The sequence below is a fragment of the Capra hircus genome, chromosome 6 (assembly GCF_001704415.2).
Source record: "Capra hircus breed San Clemente chromosome 6, ASM170441v1, whole genome shotgun sequence".
Lineage (NCBI taxonomy): Eukaryota > Metazoa > Chordata > Mammalia > Artiodactyla > Bovidae > Capra > Capra hircus.
The window spans coordinates 84,205,736-84,232,104 of record NC_030813.1 but is presented as its reverse complement, the minus strand read 5'-3'; the positions used below and the strand labels follow the sequence as shown (position 1 = coordinate 84,232,104).

The 26,369-nt window shown below is 36.8% G+C and overlaps 1 protein-coding gene across 2 annotated transcripts in view; it reads left to right on the top strand.

Moving 5' to 3' along the window:
* Positions 2,563–26,369, top strand: part of LOC102185163 (transmembrane protease serine 11C-like) — a 64,102-nt gene continuing 40,295 nt past the window's right edge. The window contains exons 1-3 of one of the 2 annotated variants that reach the window (XM_005681660.3): positions 2,563–2,618; positions 8,069–8,184; positions 17,458–17,576. In XM_005681660.3, the coding sequence (XP_005681717.2) occupies positions 2,563–2,618; positions 8,069–8,184; positions 17,458–17,576 (291 nt within the window). Of the gene's footprint in view, positions 2,619–8,068; positions 8,185–17,457; positions 17,577–26,369 lie in introns of those variants that run through there. The other variant, XR_001918201.1, reaches the window with a different exon arrangement.

Here is a 26,369-nt window from a genome sequence, read left to right as displayed (position 1 = left end):
AGAACTGTGTGCACCCAGCAATATCTCCTCCAGATGAGGAGAATTCTGTAAATCTATCCTGCTGCCAGCCTGTCAGGGAGAACATATAGACTAGAACAAGAGCTCACAACTCTCCATTCTTGTTGTTTAGTCGCCAAGTGATGTCTGACTATTTTGCAACCCCATGGACAATGTCAGGGTCTATGTGGAACAATATTTACACTTGATCCTATAAGTTTGAGTTTCTTTAACAAAGACTGTTATCCAAGGAAGCCTTTGCTCCCACCGTAACTGGATTCTCCCTTCCTGCTGGTCCCTGGCCTCTGGCAAATTCTTTTTCTTCCAAGTGGCTAAACATTAGAATGTTTCCTATCTAGTCTCCACAACATTATCTAAATTGGCTGCTAAGAACCAGAATGATATCTAAAAATCTGAAAACTTACTGGTTATTCCATATATACTTTTAATTAAAAAAATAATCACCACCTTTTGGACTTCAGAGAAGTCCAAAAAATTCTTTAATGAAAAACTCTTTAATGAATGCTAATGTTAGGTTTCTTCTGGGCTTGGGCAGGGGCGGGTAGGAGCCAGCACCTGAGGAGGCGGGATGCAGCTCACTGATTTAAAACGACGGGAGGCTGCCTAAGCTCCCCCTGCCCTCCCTGCTCTGTCTCCTCGGCCCGCTGCTCCGTGTTCTCCTTCTCTTCTTCGATCAACCGGATCTCTTCGTTGATGGCGTCCAGCTGCTCCTGCAGCATCACAGTCAGTCTCAGCATCTGCCTGCCCGCTGGGCGACAGCTGAGTGGCCGAGCTGACGGGAGGGAGACCAGCTGGGCATCATGACTATGTTACAGAGGAAGGCAATGGCAACCCACTCCAGTACTCTTGCCTGGAAAATCCCATGGACGGAGGAGCCTGGAAGGCTGCAGTCCACAGGGTCGCACAGAGTCAGACATGACTGAAGTGACTTAGCAGCAGCAGCAGCACGCAGTAACAAGCATAATGTAGATGGATCCTAAACTACATATTAAGTGTAATGCATAAATGAGATTGTGCTTACATAAAGAAATGATCCTCTTAAGTGTAGAATTAATGGACTTTTAGATATGCAGATGACACCACCCTTATGGCAAAAGTGAAGAGGAACTAAAAAGCCTCTTGATGAAAGTGAAAGAGAGTGAAAAAGTTGGCTTAAAGCTCACCATTCAGAAAACTAAGATCATTGCATCTGGTCCCATCAATTCATGGGAAATAGATGGGGAAACAGTGGAAACAGTGTCAGACTTTATTTTTTGGGTTCCAAAATCACTGCAGATGGTGACTGCAGCCATGAAATTAAAAGATGCTTACTCCTTGGAAGGAAAGTTCTGACCAGCCTAGATAGCATATTGAAAAGCAGAGATATTACTTTGCCAACAAAGGTCCATCTAGCCAAGGCTATGGTTTTTCCAGTGGTCATGTATGGATATGAAAGTTGGACTGTGAAGAAAGCTGAGCACCGAAGAATTGATGTTTTTGAACTGTGGTGTTGGAGAAGACTCTTGAGAGTCCTTTGGACTGCAAGGAGATCCAACCAGTCCATTCTGAAGGAGATCAGCCCTGGGATTTCTTTGGAAGGAATGATACTAAAGCTGAAACTCCAGTACTTTGGCCACCTCATGCGAAGAGTTGACTCATTGGAGAAGACTTGGATGCTGCGAGGGATTCGGGGCGGGAGGAGAAGGGGACGACAGAGGATGAGATGGCTGGATGGCATCACGGACTTGATGGACATGAGTCTGAGTGAACTCCGGGAGTTGGTGATGGACAGGGAGGCCTGGCGAGCTGCGATTCATGGGGTTGCAAAGAGTCACACACTACTGAGTGACTGAACTGAACTGAACTGAATGTTAGGTTAGCAGTAAAAATGTCAGGGAGGAAGTCATGAGAGGGTGATATGAGTCTGAGGATACAAGAGTTATGAGTTGTAGAACATTAAGATTCTAGTGGAATGTTAGAACTTGGAGAGCCATTGGTCTTCCACCCAAAAGCAATAAAGAAATTGATGCAATCTAGGTGCAGGGTTCCCCAACCTCCAGTATCTACACGTGATGATATGAGGTGGGGCTAATGTAATAATAATAGAAATAAAGTGCACAATAAATATAATGCCCTTGAATCATCCCAAAATCATCACTCCCTCGCATCTGTTGAAAAATTGTCTTCCACAAAACCAGTCCCTGGTGCCAGAAAGGTTGGGGACCACTGAAGGGAATAAGGGCAGCTGCTCTCTTCAGACTCACAAATACCGAACTGGGTAAAGACTATCCTTCTCAAACCAGGTGACCTTATTGCTTCCTCAATCACAATGACTGAGAGTTTTAAATTTTGCCTCTACTTGTGTTGAGTATTTATGATTTATGGAATAGCTCATGTTTTACTAATGCACAATTAGGAAATACTCAGAAAGTGCTTTGACGATGCAAAGTTGTATGAGCACTAAGTATTATCATTACACCATTATCATAAAACACATAGTAGCCACAGAATCTCATAAGCTAAATAGGTGGAGAATGACTGAGCTGCACAGCACTCAAGGAGAAGATGGCGAAAGGACAACCTCCACAGAGAGAGCAGGCATGGACACCACGGCAGAACAGGTGGGCTTGGGGGCTGGGCAGCAGGGGGGCTTGCACTTGCTTCTCAGAGAAACTTTCTAAAGGGACCAAATTCATTAAAGTAGCTTCATTCGTAATTTAAAGTCTCAAAAATGAACTTTTTATGAAAATAAGAACAAAGTATATTCCAAATCAAAGAAAAACAAGAATGATTAAGATTGATAAACTCTAATTATCAGAGTCTGTTTTGCTTCTTTTTGTGAGAAATTTTTTCATCACAGTTAAAACAGTCATGAGAAGTGTATGTATAAATTGCTGAAGCAAAATTGGGACATTTTGCTTTTTAAGATAACTTCACTTTGAAAACTGAAAGATCACAAGATAGTTTATATATATATATATCTTTATTTAATGGTGTGTGTTGATACAGAGACATTAATGTTCATATTTATAATATGCTATTTTACCTATAGGAAGTGATAGATAAAAGTTTAAGTTAATTTTTGATCACTGAAATATAAAGTGCTTCATTGCTATACACTTTTACTGGTATGATTTAATATTTTAGATAGAAACAAGAATAGGAGATTTTATTTTATTTTATTTTTTGATTAGCAACACCATATGCTTAGATAGCAATTGGCCCAAAAGTCAAAAAAATGTGCTGACTGGTTCCATGGCACACACAGATGGACAGATAAGTTTTGATTAGCACACAAAGATAAATGTTCTCACACATATTATAGTCTTTTCTGTTACTTCAAAATGCATGCCTTAACAAGTCCATTAGGCCTGATCCAGATTTTTAAACAAGTTTTCTGGTTTTCACATCTTGACAACATCTAGATTCTAGGTGAACAGTATAATAGAGGTCAGAATGTAACTTAATTAATAATTGGTCACTTTATGCATTCATATTAATATTTAATGTAACTATAAGAGAACTCCCAAAATCTTTTCCATTAAATTGTGACTGTTAATCCATATGATTTAATTGACAAAAAGTCTAGTAAAAATGTTTGGTCTTGGCTCTAAGTAATATATTTTATGTTCATGTTAACTTGCTCAGTTCCTTATGCTCCATTAACAATATATGAGAAATAATGTACAGACACATCCTGATTTCATCCCTTCAAGGAAATAATTTTTAAGTAAAACTTACCAGTTAAGTCACATTTTCTGAAATTGGTAAATCACCTTCAATACCATTATTACACCTGAGTGGCTTAAAAATTGTTGTTGTTGAGTTGCTAAGTCATGTCCAACTCTTTGCAATCCCATGGAATGCAGCATACCAGGCATCCCTGTCTTTCGCTGTCTCTTGGAGTTTGCTCAATCTCATGTCCATTTGAGTCAGTGATGCCAATCAACCATCTCATCTTCTGTCACCCCTTCTCCTTCTGCCCTCAATCTTTCCCATCATCAGGGTCTTTTCCAATGAGGATTCAAGATACACTTGGTGAATAAATAAAACTCAGGAGAAATAAGCATGTTGTTGAAATCAAAATGTTTTTCTATTCCTCATGCCACCTCCCACCTAAGACCCAGTTTCTGTTGGTAGTCTATTTTGCAACAGACCCTTCATATAATAACACTTTAAGAAAGTGGAATTTAATATGTCTCACATTGTTTCTAGAGAATACTTTAAAGAATCTGAATGGTGACAAGGTTTAATTTGTCTTTTGAATTTAGGAATACCCACACACACACACATACAAACAAAACATTCAAACAGAAGATAACTAGTTTCCAAGTCAATAAAACCCATCTTCATCTTTGAAAACTCAGATAATAACAGAAATAAAGTTTATTTGCCTTTAAATTTTTATTAACGAACCATAATTTTACATTTGTGAATCAAGATAGTTAAGTCTTGATCACTACAGTGATCTCAGATTTTGGCTGGAAGATTAGTGAGAGTTCCAAGTTGGAGAGTCCTATATAATTTAATTTTCTTTCTGGAGATCAGGAAAGAATCTTAGTCCAAACTCTAACCTTATCACTAAATATACTGCTAACAATCAAAGAAGAAATCTCTACCTACCTAGAATGCTTGTCTTCCCTAGATTCAGAAGGTTCTAAAAGAAAATATTTTCCTTCAATTTCCACATTTTTAATAATGAAACAGCAATGGATGATTTGCAAATTCCCTGCCAACTCCAAAAGACCATGCATCTCTCATTTTAGGAACTTTACATTGAAGAGAAGTTTGAAGCCAAACAATCTTCCTAGTAAACAAGTTCTTATTTACAAGAATCACTTTTTTGTCAACTTATAGACAAAGAAGGAGAAAAAATTAATGAAATGTACATGTATCTATATGTTGAATTATTATAAAATTGGCAATATTCAAAATTTTTTATTCACAAAGCAGTGTTTTTATATAGTTCAATATAGTTTTAAGAACACAGCTGAGATAAATAGAAAATATATTCTAAGTATTTGCCACATCAAATTTCACACTCCATTTATCACATTTTCATTGAGGCTTATTCCATGGTAACCTGTATTAAGGAAAACATATAGACATATACCTTTCGGTATGGAAGAGAATGCTTTAGGATAACATACTCATCTACAGGAATTTAAGTTACCAAGGTTTTACCATGTCCTTTAGTCTTTTCCTTTTCCAAAACCTGTGTCATATACTCTTCTAAACTCAGTAAGTGAATTGGTCCAACTGAAAAGTGTTTTCTTCTAAACTTTTACATAGTCAGGTATTCTTATGGTTTTTTTATTTTATTATGGACCAAAAGAGTTCATGACTATCATATTTCTTTAGAAATATTGAGATATTAATTTTATGTGCAGGATGCAAACATAATTTTGACAAACAATATTTAAATAGCCAAAATGACCTTTTTTTTAAGTAAAAGGAAATGTCTAAAAAACTTAAAATTTGGACATTTATCTATTCCAGGGATCTAGTAAATATTTCTCCAAGGAATATTACCTTTCAGAGAATGACTGTTAACTAACTAAAAAATAAATTTATGATAGATACTTGACTCTATTTACAAATTAAAAATCAAATTAATATGAATGCTTTTAAAGTAATGAAAAATTTGTATAGTCATTTTAATGTATATATTTCAATGACATATATCAGCAATGTCTTTCACACGTACAAGCATACCTGGAATATTACACATGTGGGTATATATAAAATATGAAATATATAATATAAATTAAAATGTATATTATATTATCAATATAAACATGAAATGCTTTAATTTCTTAGGTAGAACATTCTACAGCACAACTGACCCAGTACCTTCAATAAGTCAATGTCACAAAAAATTTAAAAAGGAAAGCAGGATATGAAAGGTATTCTAGATTAAATGAGACGTAAGCGAAATAATAAACAAATGCAATGTGAGGGTTTTGATCTGATTTTTGTTCAACAACAAAAAAAAATGTAAAATATATCTTGAGGAATATGAACTTGATATTACAGTATATGTTAAAATTATTACTAATTTTATTAGAAATGATAATCATTTTTAAATGCCCTTATTTTTTAGATAGAAAAAATGTTAAATTACTTTTCCATTGTTAATGTCATGATGCAATTATTTTCTATAATTATTGCTTTCTGTAACTACTACTTCAGAAAAATAGATGAAAAATTACAAAATGTTTTAAAATATATTCAATTGATAAATTGAGTTTTATTAAACTATTTTCTATACTTGTATGTATATATTTAAATTTTCCATAATAAAATAAGGCTTTTCTTGATCCTGTTTTCTTCACCATGTGTATATTCCCATATCTTTACCCCCTTTTTCAGCAAAATCTTTGAAAGTGTGGTCAGTGCTTATTGTCTCTAGTTCCTCTACTTCCATTCTCTTTCAAACCATCTCTAGCTACTATCATACCCCTTCTATTCCTAAAATTTCTTGCATCAAGGTCACCAATAACCTCATAATGGTAAACCAATGATGAATTTTCAGCACTCATCAATTTTATGAGCCATTGGCAATCATCTGACACAGTTGATCCCCTACACAATCCTTGATACACTTCTTTTGGCTCCTAGGACATCAATTTTCTTGGTTTTCCTCCTACTGGCATTGGTGGCTTCCTCTCAGTCTCCTTTGCTTGGTCTTCCTCTTCTCCCTGATCTCTTAAAATGGGAGTGTCCCAGTGATCATCTCTTGATCTTTTTCTCTAGTTACACTAGCTCCTTTGATAATGCCATCTGGTCCCAGAGCCTAATCTCTACGTTGAGGAATGCCAAATATATATCACCAGCCCAGACCTCTATTCAAATCTCCAGACTTGTATATCCCACCTGCATCTTCACTTGGATGACTAGTGAACATCTAAAACATAAAACTGAAATAATAATCATCTCAAAAACCTTCTCAAATAGCCTTCCCATCTCAGATGTAGACAACTCCCTCCCTCAAGCCCTCAAGCTAAAGAACTGGAAACAATCTTTCACATGTCTTTTCCATCCACTCCACCAGTTCATCGGGAACTTCTATCAACTCTGTATTCAGAATATATCCAACTCAAATCCTTTTCATTTTCTCCACCTCCAGCACTCTGGTCCAAGTCAACATCATATTGTGCCCCAGTTATTATCATTTCTTATCTTGTCACTCTGCTTCCACCCTTGCCATGTATAATTTACTTTCCACAAAGCAGTCAGAGGGATCTCATTAAGAAATTAGGCCAAATCATCATAGTCTTCCATTCAAAGACTTTCAAAGTTCACACTTAGTTCAAAGGGAAAAAAAAATTATTACAATGACCCACAGTCCTTATATGACCTGGACTCTGGTACCAATAAGAATTACTCTTACCACTTTCCCCCTCATTCACATTCCTGATGTAGCACTACTTTTCCTACAGTACTTACTACCTTTTTACCAGTATGCATTCTATTTATTCAATATATTCTATTTGTTGTCTATATCTCCTTAGTAAAATGTAATCTTCATAAGGAAAGAGATTTTTATTTCTACAACTATGCTTAGTAGGCTATCTATAAAAATTTGCTGAATGAAGTAAGTTTGATTTTAGTAATACATTATCCATATGTGCTGAAAAATAAGCAGGTCAATATTAATTCACTAGTTTTACATATTGTTCCCCAAGCTTAGCTTCCCTGGTGGCTCAGAGGATAAAGGGTCTGCCTGCAATGCAGGAGACCCGGGTTCGATCCTTGGGTTGGGTAGATCCCCTGGAGAAGGAAATGACAACCCACTCCAGTATTCTTGCCTGGAGAATCCCATGGACAGAGGAGCCTGGCAGGCTACAGTCCATGAGGTTGCAAAGAGTCGGACACGACTGAGGGACTTCACACACACACACACACACACACACACACGCACACACACAAACTCAGCAGTCCACTGAGTCCATAATTAATGTAAAACAGTGCACTTTTACATTTTACATCAAAGTCCATGTTTATTTCTGAGAGTATCTTATATTTTGCTCATATTAACACTTGCTTCCCTATCCTTACTGCTCAAAAGAACGGATTCAAACACAAAAATGAAAATCACAAGGTGTGGAAAAATTACCCTGGGTATCTTAACAATGGTCATCGCCATACTAGTCATCGGACTCATTGTTTGTTTTGTCACTTATGGTGAGTACTCAATATGTCTGACTTTCTGATCATACAGAATTATTGGTTCCATTGTTGGGAAAATTAGGAATTTTGAGAATGAGGGAAGGAAAGCAGTCCGATAAGATTACTAGACAGAGAGAATTTCTCGTGGTTAATAACATTTAATGAGATTGTTCTTTAGCAAACTTTGGCTTAGGGCATTCTGCATCCAAACATTTGATGTGGTGGTTTCTGGGTAAAGATTGATGTTCTCAATTCAATGTATTATTGAATCAAGTGGTCATAGTCCCTACCTTTGCTGAACATAGAACTTTCTGAAGAGAAAGTCAGTGAGTTAACAAATATACATAAATCTATAACATGGGATTCTAAGCTTTCTTATCCCAAGGCCTGTAATTTTTTCTCTATACTAAGTTTTCTTCTCATAAAATTCTTACTAAAAAGTAGAATTTTCCCTATTATTGAGGAATAAAATTTAAAAGGTCAGAACAATATTTTTCTGTATTTTGCATGCTATAGAAAAAAATGTGGAGTCATCCTGGGGGCTTTCCTGGTGGCTCAGATGGTAAAGAATCTGCGTGCAAAGCAGGAGTCACAAGTTTGATCCCTGGGTTAGGAAGATCCCCTGGAGGAGGGCATGGCAAGCCACTCCAGTATTATTGCATGGAGAATCCCATGGACAGAGGAGCCTGGAGGGCTACAATCCATGGGGTCACAAAGAGTAGGACACAGCTCAGGTACAATGCTTTACTTCCAGGTCGTTTTTCTTAAAAATAGCTTTTTGTGCCAAGTTTTCTGTTCTATTCTTGTTACTGTCTTTAACCCCCTCTTTCCTAACCTTTTTAAGAATGAGGACTTTTTTATAGGGAAAAATTTTTTTCCTACATTCCCTCAAGAGAATAAATACTTCTTGAATTAAAAAAGGCATAAACAATATAAATTTAGTAATGCTTTTGGTTAACCTGCTTAATTACATCTATATATGTTTGAAAATGACATATATATATATGCATAAGAATTGTTTTTTATTAAGTATAGAAAAAATGCCTGGTATATATACATATATATTTTTTTTCCCCCAGAATCATCTCTACTGCCAACTTAACCCTACCCTGTATAATTCATGGCTTACAGGATGGGGACAACTGCTGTAAATCATAGTAGTATTTTTTTTTAAAATACATTTAGAAAGAGGCTTTCTGGCTAAATAAACACTCATTTCAGCTTATAAGAGGACAAGAACTTGGATAAAGAGAAATTGAGTTGTGTGTAATGGAATAAAGAGGCCATCTCCTGGGTAACTATGTGTTTTACTACCATCTGTTTCATCTTCCAGAGACAGACACAATTGTGTGAACACTATCATTAGGTAGGTTATAATGCCTGCTGCTACCACAGCCAAAACAAGAGTCATAGTCATAGTATATGCCCGTAAACTTTTGAGTAAGAGGTGCTCACTCGAGACAGACGTTGCCTTTCATCAAGTGTGTAAAAGTGCCAGAAACTGGAGATAGGAAAGGATATTTGAATAGGTTATCTTTAGAGATAGGTGCACTGTAATTTCCCATACAACTACAACCACCCTGATATGTGAAGAATACGTGATATATTTCCCTTTATATCAAGCTGAGAGAAGGACTTTGAAAGAGACCAATGCAACCCTAAGAACACTTGCAGATCCAAGAAGAGAGTGGACTGGACTCTGACTCACATGAGGACATTCTAAAAGGCAAGAGACGTGGTGCTTGTTTAGCAGAGTGAAGAGAAGACAGTACCCTTGGGCTGTTTGAACAACAAGTCTTTGAGACAAATAACGCATAAAATGTTTCCTGTGAAGCAGATATAGACCACCCTAGAAAAAAGCCCCATCACCTTCAGTCCTTTTCAAGAGGCCACCTGGAGGGGTAATTAGATCTTCAGTTAAAGAATGGGAAGTATCTCCAGCTACTTAAACGCTAAGGAATAAGTAAAGTCAAGCTGGAATTATTACATTTGTTCGTGTAAAGGAACTGTAGTTGAAACATCACCAGTAATGAGTGGAAAAATGAATGTCAAAATTCAGGAAAAAAAAAAAACTAGAAAGAAGTTAATTTTAAATACAAACTAAGTTCCTAGAGCACAAGAGCTAGATGCCAAATTCTCAACCATTCAAGTAGGCACCTACAGGGGTCCAAATCCTGTAAATTAAGTGGAAAGGGAGGAATAGCCAGACTTAGTGGGTAAAGAGGTTGTGAATTAAACTATCTCAACTTTAAATTAAGTTCAAATTTTGATTATTAAATGGACCTGGATATCTTACTTTCTGAATCAAGATCCTATTTTGTATTTATAGTGACTGTAAGACTTTTTAATACTAAAGAATTAAATCAAATGTTTCCTTTGAAATATCAGTCTATATACATGTGTCTATAGTACAAATATATGCATCATGTTGTATATAATGTATATATGAAAGTGAAAGTGTTAGTTGCTCGGTCATGTCTGACTTTTTGTGACCCCATGGACTGTAGCCCACCAGGCTACTCTGTCCATGGAATTCTCCAGGCAAGAATATTGCCATGGTTAGTCATTTCCTGCTCCAGGGGATTTTCCTGATCCAGGGATTGAACCCAGGTCTCCTGCACTGCAGGCAGATTCTTTACCATCTGAGCCATCAGGGGTAGCCCAACATATATATATATATATATAATACACATATTTTATACATTATATGCATATGATATGCATATTATATACATAATCACCACTTTCAGTTTATTCTAAAACAATTAAATTCAGATAATTTCAGTGGGCCCAGAAGAAACTACTCATGGGAGAAATTAGTATGAATGCCATGCCATCCAACCATCTCATCCTCTGTTGTCCCCTTCTCCACCTGCCTTCAATCCTTCCCAGCATCAATATCTTTTCTAATGAGTCAGCTCATAGAATCAGGTGGCCAAAGTATTAGAGCTTCAGCTTCAGCATCAGTCCTTCCAATGAATATTCAGGGTTGATTTCCTTTCTGATTGACTGCTTTGATCTTCTTGCTGTCCAAGGGACTCTCAAGAGTCTTCTCCAGCACCATGGTTCAAAAGCATCAGTTCTTCAGCACTCAGCCTTTTTACTGTCCAGCTCTCACATCTGTACATAACTACTGTAAAAACCATATCTTTGACTATAGGGACTTTCGTAGGCAAAGTAATATCTCTGCTTTTTAATACACTGTCTAGATTTGTCATTTTGCTTCTCTTCCAAGGAGCAAGTGCCTTTTAATTTCATGGCTGCAGTCACCATCCACAGTGATTTTGGAGCCCAAGAAAATAGTCTATGAGTCGTAGCTCATAGGTCATACAAAACTCAGCAGCAGGCTAAATTTCATAGTTTGCTCATCCCTGATCTAGAGTAGTAAATTTTAGCCCTGACTGCACTTTAGAATCACCTGGAAAGCTTTTTAAAAGAGTACTAATACAAAAGCCCCACTCAAAAATGCTGTGTGGAATGGAAATTCTAACTTTTAAAAGCTCCCCAGATGGTTCTAATGTTTGGCCAAAGTCAGAACTATTGATCTGGAAGGAGACAGATATACTATAAGATTCAGAGGTACAAATAAGGTACAAATAAGTTTAGAGGTCAGTGACTCAGGTTCAGTTTGTCACTTCAAGATTTCAGGGACCCAGTCTCCTTCAATCTTGCTATGCTACCATTGTCCAGATCTTAATGTTCAAAGTGATGGTGTCAGTTCTGACCATTAAGTTCTCATTCCAGCCAGACAGAAGGCAGAGCAGGAAGGAGATGAGCATGCTTTCTATCAATAAGAAAACATCTCAGGAGCTGCACATACCATTTTCCCTTTCATTCCACATGTCAGAACCTAAGTGCACTCTATCACTCCCAGATGGAATAAACAGGGGCAGAAAAATATAGATTTTTATTTCTGGATAGAATCTCCTCAGTTAAAAATCACAAACTATATTGCTATAGGAAAAGAGAAGGTAGAATATCAAGAAGTAGCACATAATGTCTTCCTTGGGAATTTAAAATTCTATCTAGGCTAGGCTATGAGTAATTGATGAGGAAATGAACAGATGAGACTTCCAGGGAAGTTTCGGAATATGCATGGAGAATGTTAATCTGTCTGGATGGTTTTCTCACTACTGGTAATTCAGGAAATTTCAAGTATTCCCGTGCCAACTGTAAATGGAAACTGTTAATCCAAAAATAGCAATCTCACTTTCAAGGAACAGGAAAAGAAAGGGAAAACAGAGTCAAGGCAAAAATCATTCCTTCTTGAATTGAAATTTATTTTCTTTGTTTTTGTTTTTGCTCCTTAGCAAAGAACAAAATGATATTAGTAAATATATGAGATACTTTTCCTAGACTTTCTTTTCAGGGCTAAGTTTAATGTTAACTAGTAGGTTTTGGAAAAAAGTATTTCTTTGACTCTCTAGATCCTAGTCTAGAGAACTACTTTTAACAAGTCCTAAACATTGAGAACAGAAACCAAGGACCAAGCTGGTAGTATTTCAGGTGATTCATTTTTTAAGATAATAGCAGCCAAAAATGGGAGCAATTGGCGGCCGTTGGAATCCAGTTTTGAGCAAATAAGTCACCATGTGTGAGAAAGAGCTAGGGGTGGAAAATTCAAGGACAAGTACACAAATGCTGTTATCAATTAAATTATAAGCCCACAATACATGTATGGTCCTTACCACAGAAAGAGTTCTATTTATCACAGAACAAGTAGAAAATTCAACATAAATCTATTTCCTTAACAGCATTTTTTTTTATTACTTCTCAGAAGTTTTGGAAAGATACAACAGTAGGGGAGAAATCTGGCACATGGACCAAATGAATAACATCAGCTCTAATGGGACAAACTGATATCAGGTGCCTAATATTTGCTGAAGGACACATAACTGTTGTGATATTTATTGGCAGAAAAATAAGCAAATCATAATCTAAATCTAGTCATAAAAAACATCAGTCTTATTCAAATGTCAAGCCACAAAGAACTCCCATAATTTTAGAGAGGCTGTGTCTCATAATTACTCTTCTTTTTTAGAAAAGTCTATGTTATTCTGGACCATTAATGCCATCCTCTCTAGAAGTGCATTTTCTTAATCTTGGTCTACAGAGAACTGATGGAGCATCCATATAGGAACTAAACACTACATTTCCCTTCACTGATAATCCCAGGCCCCCACTTCATCCCACATAGGAATTTTAGCTATCACTGACTTCCCAAGTGATCTAGCACAAAGGGAAAATTTTCTGTAGTTGCAAGTCATTAATTTGTGATGGGTATTGCTAAAGGCCCATCAGAAATCTGAACAGAGAAAGAAAAGAAGAATTTGGGATATAGGAAAACAGTATAAAGACTTAACCTTGACTATCACAGGAAAGAAGAAAATAAGTTGAAAAAAAACTTGTTAGGCAGGAACACCAGAGGTACAAAAGTAAAATTTTTCAGTTGCAAAACCATGGCATTTCAAGAAGGAGGACATAGCCCCTAACAGGACATTTACCTGAGAAACTGCTATGTCTTCCTCTTCCGCTTCCTCCTCGAGGTTTCTTCCTCAGGTGAAATAATGCGGAGAAATCACAGCAGCATCTTCAGAATATGCCTTTAAAAGCTTCAGCACAGAACCTTACCTGCTACCACCATGGCCACAGGCAGAAGGGCCTGGAAATTCAGGAATGTCTACACTTCCCTGTCTCAGGAGAGATTCAGGAAAGATGACTCCTACATGAAGAACAAACTTTGAGCTTCTTCTCTGTCTTTGAGGACCCTCCCTTCCCACAAATGTCCCAAATTTTGCTACACAATGACTAATGTGGGCTGCACCACTCTGTCTCTACCAAACCCATGCAGAACAGACCCTGTTATCTACCCTAGGACCAAAGGCTGAATCCAACCCTCATAAATATGGTCGGGAGCCCAGATACTTAACCCCGGCCTCAGAATCATTTAGAGCTCTTAATTAAAACAACATTCATGCTCCCACCGAGTCCAATAAACAGATCTGTGGGAGAAGACACAAAGAATGATAGTTCTTCAAAGTCCACATGTGATCTTAATTGAAAGTGTGGGCTTAGAGCCACTTATCTAAACCCTGCTTTTCAAGCTTTAATATGCATAAAAATCACTTGGAAGGATGTTAACTAGACATTATGGTGATCATTTTTCAATATGTACATATATTGAATCATTATGTTGTACACATGAAACTCTGGTAGCTCAGTTGGTAAAGAATCTGCCTGCAGTGTAGGAGAGCTGGGTTCGAGCCCTGAGTTGGGAAGATTCCCTGGAGAAGGAAATGGCAACCCACTCCAGTATTCTTGCCTGGAAAATCCCATGGACAGAGGAGCCTGCTGGGCTATAGTCTATGGGGTCATGAGTCGGACATGACTTAGCGACTAAACTACCACCACCACACATGAAACTAATATAATGTTGTATATCAATTATATCTCAGTTTTAAAAACCACTTGGAAATCAAACAAAAATAAGTAAAGACACAGAGAGAAAAACTGGTCAGGATAATAGTCCTCCCTGAAGCTCTTAACCCTAGCCCAGAATGTGACCTGGAACCTTTGAAAAATGTGACTCTTCTAGGAAGGAAAAACCAATCAAAATAATACTTAGATCATAATCCATAATTTTTCTTGCTTAAGGTCTAGGTTACATTTGAAGGACAGAAGCTAATCTTTTAATATAATAGTCTGATAGTTCCTTTGAATGCCAACAGTGGCACTCAATTTACCACTTTATCTTCCAATTCAGGACTCAGAGCTCTAACAGGATAACAGACCTAGGGAATGGCTTTCCTTTCTAGTGTTTAAAATTCTTTTAGTAGTTCAACATATTAATAAAGCCTAATACTATCTAAATGGCCTAGATTTTCAACCCTGATATCCTAATGGAAAATTAAGGTCATACAGTATTTATGAATAAAAATATATAATGACAAAAATACTATGTTCCTTTGAAACTTTCTTTTGCCAGCTTTACTTAAATATAATTGACATATGACATTAATGTCAGTTGAAGGTATATAACAAGTTGATTTGATATACTTATATATTGCAAAATGGTTACTACTATACATTTATATAAAATGATTATCACAATATGCTTATACATTATTTCAGATGTTTCATTGTTAGTGTATAGAAACACAATGCATTTTGTATCCAACAACTTTACTGACTCAATTAGTTCTAACAGTTTTTTGGCGGAGTCTATAGGACTTTCTGTATATAAGATCATCCATGTACAAATCACAATTTTCCTTCTTCCTTTCTAATTTGGATGCCTTTTATTTACTTCTCTTACCTGATTGTTCTGGCTAGGATTTCTAGAACTATGTCAAATAGGAGTAGTGAGAGTGGGTACCCTTATCTTGTTCCTGATCTTTCAACCTTACATCCTTGATTATCATGCTGACCGTGGATTTGTCATGTATCACCTTCATTATGTTGAGGCTTGCTCCCTTAGGTTTTTATAATGTGAAAGGTTATATTTTGTCAAATGCTTTTTCTGCCTCAATTGAGAATGATCAGTGATTTTTATCTCTCATTCTATTAATATGGTATATCAAATTTATTGATTTGTGTATATTGAACTATCCTTCAATTCCAGGGATACATCTCTATGATGTAGATCCTTTTAACGTGTATTAATAGTTAAATTCAGTCTGCTATCATTTTGTTGAGGATTTTTGTACCATATTCCTTAGGGATTTTATTGCAGTGTCCTAATCTGGTTTTGCTATTAGGGTAATACTGGCCTTGTAAAGTGAGTTTGAGCTTCCCTGGTGTCTCAGTGGTAAAGAATTCACCTGCCAATGCAGAAGACTTCAGATCAATTCCTGGGTCGAAATATCTCCTGGAGAAGGAAATGACAGCCCACTCCAGTATTCTTCCTTGGGAGATAGCAAAACAGAGGAGCCTGGCAGGCTACAATCCATGAGGTTGCAGAATCAGACATGACTTAGCAACTAAACAACAACAAAATGAATTTAGAAATGTTCTTTTCTCTTCTATTTTTTAGATGATTTTTGAGAAGGATTGACATTAATTCCTTAAAAGTTTGGTAGAATTCATTGGAGAAACAATCTAGCCCTGGGTTTTTCTCTTTGGGGAGGTTTCTGATTATTGGTTCAAACTCCTAACTCATTGTTGGTCCATTTAGATTTTCTGTTTCTTCATGATTCAGTCTTGGCAGGTTGTATGTTTCTAAAAATTTATCTATCTCTTCTTGGTTAATCAACTTTTTGGTGCATAATTGTTCATAGTAGTCTCATGATCCTTTGTATTTCTGTAGTATCAGTTGCAAAGTTTTCTCCTTAATTTCTGGTTTTGACTCTTCTTTTTCTCAGTCTAGCTAAATTTTGTTGAAATTTTGTTTAAAGTTTCAAGAAACCTTGATCTTTGCTTCACATTATTTCTGCTCTGATTTTGTTGTTTTCTTGCTTCTGGTAACTTTGGGGCTTCCTCAATGGCTCAGTGGGCAAAGAATCTGACTGCAATGCAGGATGAAGGAGAAGAGGGTTTGATCCCTGGGTCATCAAGATCCCCTGGAGAAGGGCATGGCAACCCACTCTAATATTCTTGCCTGGAGAATCCCATGGACAGAGGAACCTGGGGTGCTCTAGTCCACAGGGTCACAAACAGTTGGATGCAACTGAAGTGACTAAATACACACACACACATACACACACACACTATTATTATATCATTGTCTATTCCTTCCTTCAGATCTATCAGTATTAATGTATTTAGATGCTCTGATGTTGGGTACATATGTATTTAAAATTTTTTGTCTTCTTAATGAATTGACCCCTTTTATCATTACATATATTATTATGTTATGATCTTCTTTGTCTCTTATTATTCAATACTATTTTTAGCTTAAAATCTTTTTATCTAAGTATAGGCACTCCAGTTTGAGTATTATTATTTTTGTCACATTTGCCAATACAATTCAAGAAAAATGATATCTCATTTTACTTTGCTGTTTTCTTTTTTACTATTAGTGAGTGTATAAGAAAGATCTTTTAAAATAATTAACTGCAGTCACTCATGAATAATTTTATTAGAATGCTAAAATATGACTTACATTCTTTGACAAGGTTATAATTTAATATGCAAAGTTATTTCAACAATCACTAGGAACTAATACTATTTAAATGTCAAGTTACCTGAAATTTCATAGGAGTATTCTATTTCACAAGATTTTTCTTAGGAATGAAAGCAGTTATACAATGAGCAAAATGAAAACTGTTTTTTCTTTTTTCTTCTTCTCAGGAAAGACATATTTCTACCATCATATCAGCTTTAAAGTCAATAATATTGACTATGACAGCAAGTTTGCAAAACCATATTCACAAGAATATATGGACTTAAATAATAAGATAGTATCTTTGGTAAGTTGAAATTCTTTTCTTAGCATTGTTTTTTTTTTTAATGCTATCCTCCTTTAAATGCCTGAATCCTAGTAGTCACCTTCCAAGTTGAAGATGATTTATAATTTTATATTATTTCTTGCCACTACCTCATTTCTAGATGAAGATAATCAGCCCTTTCAGAAAATCAGTTAGAAAACATGCATGGGAGGAAAAATGTAAGAGACATATTTTGAGAACACCTAACACCTACTTTGTGATAGACACTCAAAGAAGGTTTTTAATGTATTAAAAATTAAATGAATGAAACTTATTCCATATCCAAGATACTTGATAAAGGACATGTTATTTCTGCTTCTAATTTAAACAGTTATTCAAGGAAGAGAAATGGTCAGTGTAGAAAAGAACATACAACCCCAAATAAAGATCTTCTTGTTAAACCTCAGTGTATGTAAACATTAACGTCTATTTAAGAGTACGTTTTGTTATGTGTGCTATGCTGTGCTTAGTCGCTCAGTCGTGTCTGACTCTTGCGACCCCATGGATTGTAGCCTGTCAGGTTCCTCTGTCCATGGGATTCTCCAGGCAAGCATATTGGAGTGGGTTGCCATTTCCTTCTCCAAAATTTTGTTAAAAGTTAAACCCAATGAAGAGTCTTGACTGCCCCTTTAACATTAGCTTCCTTTATCATAGATGCCACTTTAACTCAAATAATTTTATCAACCAAACCAAATTCTGCAAGAGTAGTGGTGGCATCATTCATCTCCCATTTTCCTGAGCAGATTCTTGACAACACATTTTCAGACCTAACTCTCTCTGACAAAAGCTTGTAGTTTTTCTAAGGAATTTCAGTACCTCCCAGTTTCTAATAAATCGATGTCCATCAGCAGATGAATGGATAAGAAAGCTGTGGTACATATACACAATGGAGTATTACTCAGCCGTTAAAAAGAATACGTTTTAATCAGTTCTGTTGAGATGGATGAAACTGGAGCCGATTATACAGAGTGAAGTAAGCCAGAAAGAAAAACACCAATACAGTATACTAACACATATATATGGAATTTAGAAAGATGGCAATGATGACCCTGTATGCAAGCCAGCAAAAAAGACACAGATGTGTATAGCGGACTTTTGGATTCAGAGGGAGAGGGAGAGGGTGGGATGATTTGGGAGAATGGCATTGAAACATGTATGCTATCATGTAAGAATCGAATCACCAGTCTATGTCCGATGCAGGATACAGCATGCTTGGTGCTGGTGCACGGGGATGACCCAGAGGGATGTTGCGGGGATTCATGTTTGGGATCGCATGTACACCTGTGGTGGATTCATGTCAATGTATAGCAAAACCAATACAGTATTGTAAAGTAAAATAAAGTAAAAATAAAAATTTAAAAATAAAAAGAACCAAAAAATAAAAAGAGTTTTGGTATACTTTTACCATTATACAAAGAGTTAGTATATTAAAAAATGAAAGAAAATTCCTGCTTTATGATAAAGAAGGAAATGACATGGAAGTAATCAATATAACTCAGTGATTAATAAATAGGCTTTGGATTCAGAGTCCTTGTTCAATTCTAAGTTTAACCATTTACTAGCTGTATGACTTAAGACAAGTTATTTCATCTCCCCACAACTTCAACTAACAATGAGATGGCAAACACAGATACAATACCATGGGAATGTTCTTGGCATGACATAAAAGATGCTTACTCCTTGGAAGAAAAGTTATGACCAACCTAGATAGCATATTGAAAAGCAGAGACGTTACTTTGCCAACAAAAGTCCATTTAGTCAAGGCTATGGTTTTTCCTGTGATAATGTATGGATGTGAGAGTTGGACTGTGAAGAAAGCTGAGCACAGAAGAATTGATGTTTTTGAACTGTGGTGTTGGAAAAGACTCCTGAGAGTCCCTTGGATTGCAAGGAGATCCAACCAGTCCATTCTGAAGGAGATCAGCCCTGAGTGTTCTTTGGAAGGATATGATGCTGAAGCTGAAACTCCAGTACTTTGGCCACCTCATGCGAAGAGTTGACTCATTGGAAAAGACTCTGATGCTGGGAGGGATTGGGGGCAGGAGGAGAAGGGGACGACAGAGGATGAGATGGCTGGATGGCATCACTGACTCGATGGACGTGAGTTTGAGTGAACTCCGGGAATTGGTGATGGACAGGGAGGCCTGGCGTGCTGCAGTCCATGGGGTCGCAAAGAGTCAGACACGACTGAGCAACTGAACTGAACTGAAGGTTAAATATGTCATAATCTTAGCAGAAGTTCTATTAATCTGTAAGCCCTTAGAATTAGAATAAGGGCTAAAGTGAGTACCATTAATAGATAAGTATATAACAAAGCTAATGTATAACTTTAAAATAACTCCAAATATGCCTATACTAAGAAATTCACCTTTTATGCTATAAATTCAAATCAAGATATTCAAATAAATTAACCTATGTTTACTTCACAAATGAATATTCCAAAACTATCAGTCTGATCTATTGTTATATCATCTTGGTTAATCAAACATGAAGATGTCCTGACATCTTGTTTCAGGCTTCTTTTGCAGCCCTCATTCCCAGTTTCTAACTACCTGTATTAAGACAATCACCAAATATTTCTCATACTTTTTTCATTTAGATGGGTCAGGATGCCTGCTTTTACATGCCTTTCTCTCCATTTTCATTTAATCCAATGTTCTTTGTATTATAAGTATTACCATATACACAACATCCGTAAGTACAACACTAGTGATAACCAAATGGAGATAGAATGTACCAAATGGAATTCTGAACATTCATCAAACTTAGCTATTAGTCACAATTACAGTGTACACAGCCTGATTTCCATTAAATAATTCTTGTGATGATTCACTCTAAGAGAAGAAAAGGAATAAAGAGAGATGTTGCTTTATTATGAATGACAGTATTTAATTTTTTACTACTGAGAATACATGTTCCTTCATACAGAACATTTTCATGTTTTAAATATATGGTTTTCCAGTGGGAAACTTGAGAAATATCTGTAATTTCTTACTTTTTGTAGCTCCCCAGCAGATATAATGCCCCACTATAGTCAATATAAATTCCAAAATTTAGGAGTGAGGCAGTACCTTAACAACAAAAATTAGCTTTACTAATTGTCAGTACTGGTCTAAGCACTTTACATATTAACTTATTTAATTCTCCTAGCATTCTCATTTTCTGTATGAAGAAACTGAGGCACAAAGAAGTTATTTTACCTAAAGTTATACTGCAATACCTGCATCTTCTTCATGATGTATTGCCCTATAATTAATGAGCAAGTGAACATTATAAAATTTTAAGTGCACATCAGATTACATCATCTTTCATATGACCAGTCATATATTCCAAAATGTTTAAGCAACTCCCATGTAGTTTTCACATATAAATGCAGTGGATTATAGATGACCAAAATGATACCTGGTATGTGTAAGGTATCTAAGATGATCCATAAGAAACAGATCAGCCAAACTTATACATCAAACCACTTACCAGAGTATCCAAGAGCAGAGAGCATCTTTGGTCATTATATAACTATAGCATTTGTCAAATAACAAATATTCAGCTGAGCTAACCTAAACCTGCTGTAAGCATATACACCTTTATGCTTATGACTCTTCTTGCAGTCTACCAAATGATAGATCATCTATGGAATTCATCAGACTTAGAAGTATGTGATTTTTAAAAGGTAACAAAGTGAAGGATAATATTCAGGATTCCCGTTCCGTCTAATACAGATTAGAAATGTCTCAGGTTGAGTAAAAATTAGGTAAGTGTTCATTCAGTTTCATGCCCCTCAAAACTTATCAGAAAAGTTTTGTGTACTCTCCAGTATAAGCTACTGAGAAAAGTGCTAATCTGACACAGTAAATGAAAATCATTGTGCATTAAGTTTCTAACATGAAGGAACTAAGAATATCCAAGGTTTATAAAAAATGCAACCAATATTACAGAGACATTATTCATATTTCAAATGGTATGAAGAAAACTTACAAAACTTACTGATGGACTAGCTTTCTTTCATACAATTGGAACATAAGGAAAGAAGAAATAAATACTAGATGCTCAGGGCAGGATGTCTGTAGACATGGTTGCCGGGGCAGGGGTTGATAACGCCCACTAACATAAGTTAGTGAGAAACTAAGTGAGTTTCTGAAACTTGGCATTTGGTTTCAGGTCAAATATCTAACAACCCTTTTCCTACAGGGTGTGCCAAGAGTCTGACCCTCTTAAAAATAGGAATTATATGATTGTTACTGGGGAAACTCTCATAAATCCACCTTACAGCTTCTTGGAACACCCCAAGCCTGAAGTTACTATTCGCTCAAAGGATGGTTCTACATCATCCAGCTATACACACCTTATTAAACAAATATTATACTCTAAGCCTGGGTGTCTGAGTTCATTCTGAAGCAATTTTTTAAAGGATCATTTCAGTTCAGTTCAGTCGCTCAGTCATGTCCGACTCTTTGCAACCCCATGAATCGCAGCACTCCAGGCCTCCCTGTCCATCACCAACTCCCAGAGTTCACTCAAACTCATGTCCATCGAGTCGGTGATACCATCCAGCCATATCATCCTCTGTCGTCCCCTTTTCCTCCTGCCCCTAATCCCTCCCAGCATCAGAGTCTTTTCCAATGAGTCAACTCTTTGCATGAGGTGGCCAAAGTACTGGAGTTTCAGCTTTAGCATCATTCCTTCCAAAGAACACCCAGAACTGATCTTTAGAATGGACTGATCTCCTTTAGAATGCACTCGTTGGATCTCCTTGCAGTCCAAGGGACTCTCAAGAGTCGTCTCCAACACCACAGTTCAAAAGCATCAATTCTTTGGTGCTCAGTTTTCTTCACAGTCCAACTCTCACATCCATACATGACTACTGGAAAAATTAGTAGGCATCATTTCTGATCTTGATTCTAGTCTCTTTCCATGGTTTTAATTCATGGTATTCCCATTCTCAGACTCACCTAGCCACCATATCTTAAGGTCAATTTTGACCCCTCCTTCTCCATTATCTAACCTTTCACCAAATTTTATTACTTATCACTTCAAAGTGTTTCTAGCCTAACTTCCAAAGCAAAATTGCTGAATAATAGTGAAAATTTATCCCTCTCTCTCCTCAAATTTCACTAAAATGACAGAAAACAAATAGAAACAATGTGTCTTATAATGACAGAAATGTTGCCACCAAAAGAGTGAGGAGTTTTTGGAAGATAAAAACTAGAGATTTGTAAAATCTCAGCATCACAGTTGCTGACAAATAACTCCCTGGAGATAAAAAAATACTTGTCTCCAAGAAAGTGAGTTTTCCAATAAAAACTTGGAATAACCTTGAGATCAGAGAAATCAAAGATTATGAAAGAAAGTCACAGTGAATAACTATTTAATTAATAAATTTAAGGTATTATTTCTACAGGAAATAATATATTGTAAATTAATTAAAGGACTGAATCAAATATTCTACTAGAAGTCTATTCCAATGCAATTAGAAAAAAGAAAGGAAGTAATATATGTACATTGGAAAGAATGAAGGAAAATGCCGGGGTCCAGCCCCGGTGGATCCAGGGTAATTTGAAGTGGGGACGGTGTCGGCAATCTGATAAGATTATTTATTCAGAGATATAAAGAGAGATTAGGGAAGAATAATGTAATGGAGAAAATAATAGGGAAAAGAGGCTGTATTCCTTGGTTTACACAAGAAGCCAATAAAGTCTCAAGACAAGAGACTTGCACTCTCTATGTGAGGCCGCAGAAGGAGTGGAGATGCAAAGCGCCTCCCCGATCAGGTCTTAGAAGCCCAGGCAAAATTAGTAGACATGGTGAGCCTCTGTGTTCCAAACGGGAATTCAGCCTGAAAAGGAGAGCGAGAGAAAAGACGACAAGGGGAAACCAGTCTTTCCAGGAACTGGTCCAACTCTTTATTTTTCAGGAAAGCTCTTATACTTTAGGTTATACATAGAGATCAATGGATAATACAAAGTCATGCGGGGTCAACAGGCCTGACCTTTATCGAGACCAGGCACTCTTTATGCATGCATACAAAGGTCTTAGGTGATTTTACATCATCTTCTGGCCAGGGGGCATGCTAACATTTTATGACCCTTTCTTTCTGATAATGGTCAGTCAACCAGAAAACTTATTTTTTCCAGGGGTGATTTTTCTTAAACCAGGCGCCAACCTCCAAAGGCACCAGATAAAGTTGCATTCCTACAGGGCAAAGGTGCAGTGGGCTATAATCAAGAAAAGAATTTACTAGCCTAAGGTCTAATGTGATTAATATCAAAGATTGCTACTTATTTTTCCCATATGCCAGTTATATCAATTAATGTATATAAGGGACAAGGGATATGGAGACTTAGCAGCAAATATTGGCTCAACAATGAAACCCTCTACTGGTATATTTCTAACAACCCACTAATAATTTCTAATTTCTCAAAAGATTTTGTATTTGGAAAGTTCAAAACATCTCGTGCCTCTCACGGTTGGGAGGCTGTGAACAATTATGTGTGGTTGTAAGAGGCCGGACAAACCTGTCAGGCAGGCTAGAGAGCCATCAGAGGAGTTTTTGGACTGAAACTCTCTTGTTACACCCAGGAGACTTATTAATTGGAGCTCCAAGTTAACTCCTTTCAGAGGAAGGTGGTGGGGGACAGCCCCCCTGTAATGTCAGATGAGTAGGTGGAAAGCATAATGCAGTAAAGCAGGCAGACTCTGGTTTTGGGGGTAGATGCTCGAGAAAATCCAGGGGGACCCCTGAGGCCTGATCCCGCCTTTGCATTTGTCAGTCCCCCTTCCTCATGACCTTTGCCATAGGCAGGATTCCCCACGCTGGCTCCCGGCAGGAAAAGGTCATTATTTACTGATAATGTTGTTGTTAAGACACTAAGTCGTGTCCAATTCTTCTGAGACACCATGGAATATAGCCCACCAGCCTCCTCTATCCATGAGTTTTCCTAGGCAAGAATACTGGAGGGGTTACCATTTCTTTCTCCAGGGGATCTTCCTGACCTAGGGATTGAACCCATGTCTCCTGCCTTAGCAAGCAGATCCTTTACCATTAAGCTACCAGGGAAGCCTACTGACAGTATTCTGTATACTTAAAATACTCGAAAGACTTAGTTGAAAAATTATTAGAATCAACAGTAGAGTTTTGTAAGGTGGCCAATTACCAGACCAAAATATAAAAAGTAATATTTTTCTTAATTACCAGAAGAAACAAAATATAAACATTATTTTTAAACTCCACTTAATCACAACAAAATCTACATGATATACATGAATGAAACTAACACAAATTATAAATAGTCTATATGAATAAAAATATGAAATCTTGTTAAACAATATAAAAGAATAAATAAGGGGAAAAAACATGTAACTTTATTTTAATTATGTCAATCCTTTGCAAATTAATCACAAATTCAGTACAATCCTTTATGATAAAGATGTTATTTCAAATTCAGTATTGTTAAGACAATCAGCTAGCCATCTGGAAAATATAGAAAGTAATATTGCTTGCATTTCTGGCATAATCACTCTATTACATAAGTAGTCAGCTTGGGCAAGATTCTGTGTAGTTATTTGAAGAACAGGACCAATTAAGATTAAGGTGGTTTATAGATTTAAATTCCATGAATCTGTGGATTTATTACTATCAATTCTAGGATGCTATTATCTAACCATTCCAACTCAAAATGTTGTCTCCCATCTCTGAATATCTACAGAAATCACAATCTGTGGTATGAATTTTGTCACTGTGTTTTTACTTAGCAGCTACAGGTATGCTCCCTGTACAATTGCCCCAAACTTTCCCTCATATTCAAATAATATTTGGGGAAATAGGAGAATAAAAAGTCAGGGGGAAGGGGGTTAGGAAGGAGTGAGAGAAGAAAAGTGATGAAATAGCTCAGATATATCAGCAGAAGTATTTCTGCAGCCTAGGAGAGCTAACAACAGGTACATTATTCTGAGCATATAGGCAGTTTTATTATTTCCTCTTTTCATAGGATTTTCTTTTGTGGCTCATTTGGTAAAGAATCCACCAGCAATGCAGGAGACCTAGGTTCCATCCTTAGGTTGGGAAGATCCCCTGGAGAAGGGAAAGGCTACCCACTCCAATATTCTGGCCTGGAGAATTCCATGGACTAAGTCCATGGGGTAGCAAAGAGTCAGACACAACTGAGCGACTTTCACTTTCTTTTCTACAGGAAACAAGATACTGCTCTTCCAGAATGCAGTACAGTATTTCAGGTCTGTTCTTCTGTGATATCAGTAGCTAGCTCACACACTCTCATCTAAAAAGGTTGCTCTTGACTCTGTTCTCCTCCAGCAACAGTTTCCTGCTCTCCTTCTCAGTAAAATTTTGTTGAAAAAATTAGATTTCTGTGCTGTTTCCACCTCCTTGTCACCTGATCTCACTTTAACCCTGTCCAGTTAGAATTTCTTTCTCTCTACCCCATTCAATTATTCTTATAGAGGTCACCAAAGACCTCACTGTTGCCAAATCTGATGGTCACTTCTTACTTGAGCTTAGCCCCATTAATATCTTCTTCCTTCTTCCTTTTCTCTTTTTGGTGTCTAAGACACTCCTTCATTTTTCCTTCTTCTTCACTATCTGCCTTTCCCAGCTGCCTTGGGTGGTTCCTTATTGTCTGTAGGGTTTCCCTGGTGGCGCTAGTGGTAAAGAACCCACCTGCCAGTGTAGGAGATCTAAGAGATGTGAGGTCAATCCCTGGGTTGGGAAGATCCCCTGGAGGAGGGCATGGCAACTCATTCCAGTATTCTTGCCTGGAGAAT